The sequence below is a fragment of the Pygocentrus nattereri genome, chromosome 13 (assembly GCF_015220715.1).
Source record: "Pygocentrus nattereri isolate fPygNat1 chromosome 13, fPygNat1.pri, whole genome shotgun sequence".
Taxonomy (NCBI): domain Eukaryota; kingdom Metazoa; phylum Chordata; class Actinopteri; order Characiformes; family Serrasalmidae; genus Pygocentrus; species Pygocentrus nattereri.
This window is the reverse complement of record NC_051223.1, coordinates 40,677,616-40,687,615: the sequence shown is the minus strand read 5'-3', so window position 1 is coordinate 40,687,615 and position 10,000 is coordinate 40,677,616. Positions and strand designations below refer to the sequence as shown.

At 42.6% G+C, this 10,000-nt stretch overlaps 2 protein-coding genes across 12 annotated transcripts in view; both read left to right on the top strand.

Annotated features, from left to right (window-relative positions):
* The window catches only part of tvp23b (trans-golgi network vesicle protein 23 homolog B (S. cerevisiae)), a 13,250-nt gene extending 7,895 nt beyond the window's left edge, over positions 1-5,355 (top strand). The window contains exons 5-7 of the mRNA XM_037543901.1: positions 370-507; positions 2,252-2,380; positions 4,465-5,355. Of these exons, the coding sequence (XP_037399798.1) occupies positions 370-507; positions 2,252-2,380; positions 4,465-4,491 (294 nt within the window). The 3' untranslated portion in view covers positions 4,492-5,355. The remainder of the gene's footprint in view (positions 1-369; positions 508-2,251; positions 2,381-4,464) is intronic.
* A 2,075-nt stretch (positions 5,356-7,430) lies between these two features.
* The window catches only part of exoc7 (exocyst complex component 7), a 48,407-nt gene continuing 45,837 nt past the window's right edge, over positions 7,431-10,000 (top strand). For 4 of the 11 annotated variants that reach the window (XM_037543998.1, XM_037543997.1, XM_037543993.1 and 1 more), the window contains exons 1-2: positions 7,433-7,662; positions 9,393-9,458. In XM_037543998.1, the coding sequence (XP_037399895.1) occupies positions 7,603-7,662; positions 9,393-9,458 (126 nt within the window). In that variant the 5' untranslated portion in view covers positions 7,433-7,602. Of the gene's footprint in view, positions 7,663-9,392; positions 9,459-10,000 lie in introns of all 11 variants that reach the window. The other 7 variants (XM_037543999.1, XM_037543996.1, XM_037543995.1 and 4 more) reach the window with 3 other exon arrangements.

The following is a 10,000-nucleotide window of genomic DNA, read 5'->3' as shown; positions in this document are numbered from 1 at the left end:
CCGACTGATCGATAACGTGACAGCTTTTCATAATCAGCGTTATTGATTGTTGATTAGTTGTTCCAGGTCTGGAGTCACGTTGTCCCCGTGTGGAGAAGAGGCTGGTCTACCCTGCGCGTGCTGTCAGTCTCGATCATCTTAACTGGTAGAGAGAGAGTGTTCAGTGTGATGCTCGCTCTTCCCTTTGGGAGTTATCTTTGTGCCGAGGTACCTCTGGGGAAACCCTGCCGGAGCAGTGGGTGAAGTCTCAGGGGAGGCGGGAAGACCTCAGATCCTGTCTGAGGGGGTCCGTACTGACTCTCTCCACGGTGCAGCCGGAGCTTAGTGTCAGTGCTTTGAGAGTAACTGTGCTGTGTGTGGTGTTTTCAGGGTCACGCACAGCAGCTCCCAGCGTCTCTCCCGTCTGATTCCGAGGCGCGGATCTTCTGGCTGGGGCTGATCATCTGCCCTGTGCTGTGGGTCATCTTCACCTTCACCGCCCTCTTCTCCTTCAACATCAAATGGCTGGTGAGCTCTCAGTAAATCCTGTAATAATAATCTTTATTTATTTATTTCGTGCCTTCAAAATGCATCTCAAAGGGCTTCACAATACAAAGTAAAAACAACAGAAACAAAAAAAACTAAAAATAAAATAAACAATTCAAATTCTTCAAATAAAACCACTAGCACAAAAGGGGATATATTATCAATAATTTAAATGAAAATAAGTGTAGTACAAATGTAAATATGTGTACTTAATAAAAATACAGTAAAAATATAACTAACAAGGAAGCAAAAGTAACATATAACATATAAAACAATACAAAACGGGTTAAACGCTGAAGTTAAAACATGGTTTGAACTGTTTTTTTAAAACACTGACCGACAAATGTTTATAGGCCACCTTTTACAGATTTATGGTGTGTTAAAACAAATCGCCGCCTCTCCGCTCGTCGCTGGATGATCCTAAAATCTTTGTCAGCTGCGACTGCTGTTGGGGTTGTGATGTAATGAGCTTTAAAACTCTAAAACATCTGATTTTTAAAAACACTGCATGTACTACATTTCTAGTTTTTGGTCACCTGATCTTGAACATATTACAGCTGTCAGCTCTTTAAATAAAAGCAGGCTTAGAACAGAGTTCCTTTGATGTGCGCACTCATAAATGTGTGTATATCCAACACAGGGTGATTAAAAAAACCTCATCCGATTTCAAAGCAGCGTCATATTTTTACAGCAGTGAGGCGCCGAGGAACCAATCACACTCCAACTGTAAGAGGGGGTCATAGAGTGTCTGACCGGCTCCTTCAGTCTGAGAGGAGCTGAGACCCCTGAGCAGAACGTTCTGCGTTCTCCACGTCAATCAGAGTGAATCCGTCAGAACTGAGCAGCGGGATTTTCATCAGCAGTGAAGCTCCAGCAGCTCAGAGCGTTCGGCGCTGGTTCCGCAGCACTGGATGATCTCCGAAATCCCACTGAAAGAGCCGTGAGAGCGGCGACGCCCGACACGCTCAGTCCAATCTGGGATGAGTCTGACTGTGGTGTTGATGTCGTCCGTCCAGCTGGAGGAGGTTCAGACTGAGACCTTGTAGAACTACATAATAAACTTTATGCTCATTTGAATCACCCTGTACTGTACAGCGGCTTTGAACGTGGCTCGGCCAATCAGAGTTCAGAACCGGAACTGTCTGTTTAATAATTGATCATTTAGGCTCACTGGTAGAGCTGAACGTTTTAAAATATCTCACTGCGATTTTTTTTTACTAATATTACAATTTCAGTTGCAGTTATTTTCTATAAATTAAAGTTCAGGCCAATAAATATATCCACTTTTTCTGGCTTGAGGCTTGAACGTCGTGTGTCAGACTGTTAGGTCTGCTAAGTTGTGGTTGTGATGTCACAACACATGGAGGTTTGGTGGCGTCTGATTGGTCTACTTCATCTACAGGCTGTTCATGAGCTGTTAGGTTCAGTTTCCCCACTTAAAACTGTCGATGACGTAGACAATCATATAAAAATTGCATCTCTTGCGATTTAAATATTGCTCTCGCTCAACCTGCGATTTTAATAGGGAAATGATTAATCGTTCAGCCCTGCTTGCTGGTTAACGACTATAATCTCTGACTAATGATCGATTATCAGTCACAATATTGACGAAACTGGCATCCCCACTGTCTGCGTGTCCTCAGTGTAATATCGCTGAGTGCGTTGGACTGGATTTCTGAGTCCTGAGGTTGAGTTGTTGGATTTTGTGTCTGGTTGCTGTGTGCAGGCGGTGGTGATTATGGGCGTGGTCCTACAGGGAGCTAACCTCTATGGGTACGTTCGCTGTAAAGTGGGCACCAGGACTAATCTGAAGAACATGGCCACCAGCTACTTCGGAAAGCAGTTTCTCAAACAGGTGCGTTTCTGATGTTTGTGAATGTTGTTGGTTCATGAAGTCTAAGAAACGAATGTCTCGCTTTTTCTTCGGACACTATTTTTCCTGGCTGCCTTCAGCCAGATGCTTAAAAATGATATATTTTTAGGACAAAATCACCTTAAAACAGTGTCTCAGACATCAGGCGTCGAATTCATGACCATTTATTGTAATAACTTTGTGTGAGGGAGCTTTTAGGCTACGTTTGCGCAGGTACTCGTGGTCCAAATCTGATTTTCTCACCAAATCTGATTTTTTTTTGGCTGTTCACATTATCTTTTAAATGTGATCTGGATGTGACGTCAGTCTGAACAGGTCAGCTCCTAAACTGACCCGCATGCTCAAAAGAACAACGCTTCGCGAGGCTCGTCCAGAGGTGAACAGTCATGATGGCCAGGGAACACCAGTCGCTCCTGGAGCTTCAGTTTCGTCTTCGCCAGCATCACATGAGCGATTATAAAGTTCCAGTGGTTGAAGGGGCCGTCCCCAAGCTGTTCCCACAAAGTTGGGAGCGTGAAATTGTCCAAAATCTCTTGGTGCTGAAGCTTTAAGAGTTCCTTTCACTGGAACTAAGGGGCCGAGCCCATCTCCTGAAAAACACCCCCACACCATGATCCCCCCTCCACCAAACTTTACACTCACAATGCAGTCAGACAAGTACCGTCTCCTGGCAACCGCCAAACCCAGACTCGTCCATCAGATTTCCAGATGGAGAAGCGTGATTGGTCACTCCAGAGAACTCGTCTCCAATGCTCTAGAGTCCAGTGGCGGCGCTTTACTCCACTGCATTCCACGCTTTGCATTGCGCTTGGTGATGTAAGGCTTGGATGCAGCTGCTCGGCCATGGAAACCCATTCCATGAAGCTCTCTACGCTGTTCTTGAGCTGATCTGAAGGCCACATGAAGTTTGGAGGTCTGTAGTGATTGACTCCGCAGAAAGTCGGTGACCTCTGTGCACTATGCCCCTCAGCATCCGCTGACCGCTCTGTCATTTTACGTGGCCGACCACTTCGTGGCTGAGCTGCTGTCGTTCCCAGTCGCTTCCACTTTGTTATAATCCCACTGACAGTGGACTGTGGAATATTTAGTAGTGAGGAAATTTCCCGACTGGACTTGCTGCACAGGTGGCGTCCGATCACGGCACCACGCTGGAATTCACTGAGCTCCTGAGAGCGACCCATTCTTTCACTAATGTCTGTAGAAGCAGTCTGCAGGCCTAGGGGCTCGGCTTTATACACCTGTGGCCATGGAAGTGACTGGAACACCTGAGTTCAGTGGTTTGGATGGGGGAGTGAAAACTTTTGGAAATATAGTGTATGTTCTCTCAGCACCACACCGATCTTATATTACACTACACTCAATACAAAAAGCATTTGCAGCCTTATTTAATAGGTATATTGGTGCCATGTAGTTCAGCTGGCATGCCTTTAAATTTAATTAAATCATGTTGTCACATCACATTTACACAGGTATGAAGGTGAGAGGAAACCTTTGGTGCGTAGCCCCCTTGTAGTGCTTAAATACAAAAATATATTTTAAAAAAGTGCTTGTGTGTGGGTGTGTGTGTATGTATGTATGTGTATATATATATATATATATATATATAATGCGTATACCTGATGTATATAAACGAGATGCAGGATACACAGGGGATAGGATATTGATTTATTTTATATGTATATATATATATAAAAATCTGGAGATTTATGTATGTGTGTGTATATATATGTGTATGTGTGTGTGTGTGTGTGTGTGTGTGTGTGTGTGTGTGTGTGTGTGTGTGTGTATATATATAAAAATCTGGAGATTTATGTATGTGTGTGTATATATATGTGTATATATATGTGATGTGTGTGTGTGTGTGTGTGTGTGTGTGTGTGTGTATATATATATATATAAAACACACCCACACACCCACACACGATATGGCAGAATATGATGTATGAGATGTCTCGTGCAGGTACAGATTTGCTAGATTAAAGTTACTTCAGCTGAGAAGTGTGTAGAGAAGGTTTAATGGTCTTGTTTGCGCTGATGTTTCCTCTCCTGTTTGTTTCTGAATGCAGGCTCTGAGCAAACAGGACGAGTCCTGAAGAGGAGCTGCTGAAAGTATTCCAGCATTTTTGCAATATTCCTCTAATTTTATAAAAAGTATTTTGAGTTGTTGGACGTTTCTGAAGCTAACAGAAGCACATTTACCGTCTCTGCTCCTCGCCGCAGATGCTGGGCTGCAGTATTTCAGACACTTTACCCCCATTACGTTTCTTTGTTGTTTTTTTAGGAAAAATATTTGTGAGTCGACGTTTCTTTAATTTATCTACTCTCAGTACATGCTCTCAGACTGTATTAAGATTTTTGACTTGTATGTTCGTCTTGCTCTAGTGAATTATGAGGGATTGTAGCGTGAAGCCTCTGTGAAAAGCCCAAACTCTGCGCAGGGAATACAGGACGTAGAGCGGAGTCATGTAGGGTTCTAGAAGATCAACACTTTGCTCATCCTTTTGTGTTTCCATAGCAACATCATCAGTGAATTTTGCCAGCAGTCAGACAGATTCACCCTGAAGTTTTTGTACCCTAAGAGTAACTTTTTCATCAGTGTTTTCCCAGAATCACAGAATTCCCTTCTGTGTTATTCTCATCCCCATCTGCTGGCTGTAGTAGGTCACTGCAGATAGACATCTCACAGTGAGATCCAGCCAGGCTGAAGCACAGCCTCTACACAGCGGAGTTAGTTTAACACACTCATCCAGCTGAGACCCCCAAAGTAAACGGTCACTTTATTGGGAGTTTTTTGGTATTCACAAGAAACATACTGTAGATATGTTTAATATGAGCCAGTTTGGTGTGGAAGAACTTGACTGGCCTGCACAGAGTCCTGACCTTAACCCCATAGAACACCTTTGGGATGAATTAGAGCGGAGACTGTGAGCCAGGCCTTCTCGTCCAACATCAGTGTCTGACCTCACAAATGCGCTTCTGGAAGAACGGTCAGAAATTCCCATAAACACTCCTAACCCTTGTGGAAAGCCTTCCCAGAAGAGTTGAAGCTGTTGTAGCTGCAAAGGGTGGGCCAACATCATATTAAACCCTATGGATTAAGAATGGGATGTCACTCAAGTTCATATGCATTGTTTTGTTATGAATATATAGAAACGGCCTTTTCACAGAACTTTTTATTCAGCAATCCTTCTTGGTTTATTATGGTTATATAGACTCATCTTAAGGGGAATTCCACCAATTTTTCAAAAGAAATTCTGCATAATCCAGAGTGTGAGGTGTAAACAGAGGTTCAGAGGGTTTGGTGTGAAAGGGTCCAGACGTCTTTACAGTGGTGGTGATGGGAACCAGGCGTCGCCATGACGACAACACAGATATAGACACTTTATTAACCATCCAGAACCACCAGAGAACCTACACGAGTCTCCTGAGCTTATACGGAATGATGACGATGATAAAACCAGGTTTTCTTTGGGGACTATTTTGCCAGACAGCATCCTGCATGTGTCCCTCCACCATGAATGGATTTTTAAGGCATAACCTTTTAGAGGGGGACGTCTGGTTCCTATCACCACCACTGTGAGCAGATCTGACTCAGTAAGAACACCAAACCACTCTGAGCGACTCTGTTGACGTCTCAACTACTTCATTATGTAGAAATTCTGGAAAATCCGTGAAATTATCCTTTAAGTGCTCCAGATATTTATTTCATGTTTTGCTTTGGACTGAAGAAGATGTAACTGTCTCGTGTGTCTTTGCACTGATGTTTGGTTCCTGACATTTGCAGACGTGTAAAACGTGTACAGACCTGTGTAAATGAAACCATGTAGAAACATTTTGTGGAACTGAATAGAACGTTTCTCAGAACGTTTGATGTGAATGTAGATGTTGTTGTGGTCTTTAAAATAAACAAACTTTTAAAGATTTTTTGGCGAATTTAATGATGGATCATTCTCAGCACTGCAGTAACACTGATGGTGTGTTAGTGTGTGTTGCACTGGTGTGAGTGGATCAGACACAGCAGTGCTGCTGGATTTTTTAAACACCTCAGTGTCTCTGCTGGACTGAGAATCGTCCACCAACCAAAAATATCCAGACAACAGCGTCCTGTGGGCAGCGTCCTGTGACCACTGATGAAGGACTAGAGGATGACCAACACAAACTGTGCAGCAGCAGATGAGCTGTCGTCTCTGACTTTACATCTATATATCAACACTATCAATATAAAACACAACAAATATTAAAATCCAAAATAAAAATCAACAACATTATAAAAGTCATAAAAAATAACTACTGATCATGAATAAAACAATATAAATGACTGAGAAGTGGAAAACACCTGTGCACATATTAATGTTATTGTGCTTGACCGTACCTGATGCCACTCACTGAAGGCTGGATCAGTAACTAACAAACGTGAGTGTTTATGTATTATTTGCTGCTGTCAGATTAAAACTCATATCTCCAAATTAGTAACTTTACAGGAGAAGGAAAAAACCTACTCTACTTTCAATGAAAGCCAATGGAACCAGAATTTTTTCCAAGCCATTTTGGGTCATTTCTTTGAGTCCATTGGTCATGAAATTCACACCCAGTGAAAAGAACAACAGGTACTTCTAAATTAGGTCAAAAACTGAAAAACATCAAAAAGGGAGATATGAGGTTTTCCGTTCTCCTTACCAAAAAAAAAGTTTTATTTTTTGGAAATACTGCGTATATTTTTTTGTTTACTTTTAATTTGTTGTGCTACGTGGACCTTTGGGTGTTTGTTTTTTTATGTATAATTTTATTTGTGTTTTGCCCGTCTCCGTCGGGCAGTGCTGGGCTTTTATTTTGAAGTGAAGTGTGTTCCTGGGTTTATAACGCTGTGTTTGGATTCAGCTGATATTTTCAGACCAGATATTTGCGCAGAGCAGCGCTTTTGGTCCATGTACTGCAGAATTTCTCCCGGTCTTATTTACTAATTTATTACGTGGAAACAAAGCCCAACCTTTACTTTATGTGTTCAGTTAAGCAACATAACTTAACAAGGAGACTTTTATTTTGTAATATCGCGCTCCCGCAGGCGAGTCAGTTGGTCACCGCGTCTGTCCTCGCTGTTATTATTTCGTGCGGACACTAATCGGTGTTTATTGCCCTGTTTAGCGTCGCAGAGGCGATTATTTCATAACCGACTGTTGAATTAAAAGCTGTAAAGGTTTCTCGGGATGATCCCGACCGAGGACGCGTCCGCCAGGAAGCGGGAGATCGAGGAGAAGCTGAAACAGGTCATTTTCATTTAAACTCTAGATAAATCTGCAGGGACATCCAGGCATTCTCAACGTTTATGCGATTGCGCATGGAAATATAATCATTTTGCGCTCCATTGTTGCTTCATTACAGTAGGGCCATATCTTCTGCATTAAAGGGCCTATATCCCAGCCCGCGGAGATCCACGTGTGACGTCATTCTTTCGGTGTAACATTAAAACGCTAAAGCTCCAAACTGAGAGGTGTGAATCCGTCCAGGAGCCTTTAAAAGCCATAAAAATGAACCTCACTCTTGGTCTGGTTGTTCTTCAAGGGTTCTTCAAGGAAATGGTTCTGTTGAGAACCTTGAGTTCTGTATAGAACCCTTTCGTGTTGAAATGGTTCTTCAGCTTGGTGGAGAATGTGTTACGTAAGGTTCCAGAAAGGGTTCTGTTGATTGTGATGTTTTGCTTGTAGGGATAGAACAGTAGGAACGCTTTTCGGTGCTTTATAGAACCGTTATCAGAAGAAAGTTCTGTATAGAACCTTATACAGCACTCCCCGTCAATCCGAAGGACCAGTTCACTATGCAGGAGAACATTTAAGCGTGCAAATGGTTCTGTATGTAACTTGTGGTTCTAAACAGAAGCGTTGCCTTCACTGAAGAACCCTTGAAGAACCATCCCCCCCATAGTTCTTCTTTATGCGACCGTCTTTCATCCTCTCTTTATCCCTCAGAATTCAGTGAGAATAAAAATCATAGAACCCAGTAAAAGGTTCTGGTTCCTGATGGAAACATTGTGTTTTCCTGATGGGCTGGTATCACAGTGTAAAAGACTCTAATGGGTTAACAGGTGGCCTCTGTCTCATTCCAGATGCATTTGATGGTTTCCTAATGGGATCTAAAGTTATCTTAGTGGAAAACGGTGATCTCTAATGGTAACCATTAAGCTCACTCCCATTAAACCTTAAAACCATCAGGTTTTATATGAATAGCTTTAATGGCCTTTTTTTGGCAGGGCAGTCTGTTTTTGTTACTGCGCCTTTAAACCTGATATGTAAATCAGCCGTCCAGGCTGAAAGGCTCCTTATAACGTCAGTGTGAGTGGGCGGAGCTAAACTGCTGTATGCTGAATAGGCAACTATGTAAAATAGGCAAATGTGCTGGTGTGAGTGGATCAGACACAGCAGTGCTGCTGGAGTTTTTAAACACTGTGTCCACTCACTGTCCACTCTATTAGACACTCCTACCTTGTCGGTCCACCTTGTAGATGTAAAGTCAGAGACGACAGCTCATCTGCTGCTGCACAGTTTGTGTTGGTCATCCTCTAGTCCTTCATCAGTGGTCACAGTTGGCTGGATGTTTTTGGTTCTCAGTCCAGCAAAGACACTGAGTGTCTAATAGAGTGGACACTCAGTGGGGACCCACCACCCAAACAGTACCTGCTCTGTGAGGGTCCGTGGGGGTCCTGACCACTGAAGAACAGGGTAACAGAGTATCAGAGAAACAGATGTGTGTGTATGTGTGTAGACGTCTATATTCTGTATACAGAGACTGACCTGTTTTCAGACTTTAGTGTTTACATTCTGTGAAGTGTCACTCCAGTAAATCAAAGGGATGTAAGTTCTATACATTAAACTCGTGTCATTTTGCTTGACAGGCCTGCGATGTTCCGTGTCTTGTTTGTGTGAAAAAGGTAAATGATAATTGTGCTTTAACGTTTGTTTTTGTTTTTGTTTTTGTTTTTCTGCTTTGTGCTGAACCTCAGGAACAAGAAACGCTGTCCTTTATTCGGGAAAATCTGGAAAAGAGTGACCAGCTGACTAAAGGAATGGTAAGAGATTGTGAAATCATGTGTGTATTTCTTCCTTTGTGGGGACTTCAGCTTCTTCTCCATGAGGGAGAAATGCTAAATTTCCATCAAAGCCTGCAGCTTTTATTAGGAAAAGAAGTACGAGCTGTTAAAGGGCCAGTCAGGCCTAAAACTTTTTTTTTAAATTTTGTCACCAAAATCTAATCCAGTCTTGACCTCGGTGTAAAGAATTGTGTGTCAGGCTTGGAAAGAAGCCAGTGTTTGCGAACGTCCTGAAACGTGAAAGTCCCTGAAGCGTCACCGGCACTCTTTCATGAGGAGCTGACGCTCTGAGCTCATTCTGTATTTGTACGTGTTTGAACGAGCGTTGTTTTTAAATGCATTTGTACGTGTTTATTAAAAGTGCGCCAATCAGAAACGGACTGCAGTCCAGTCGGTCAGAGGATTTCTTCATGACCGTGATGCCAAAAATGGATAACGCTTTCAGATTGAGTGGAAAAGGTGAAGCAGCCTGTAGTGAGCTGGACAAATATCAGTGTGTAAACATCAAAAACCTGAAAAAA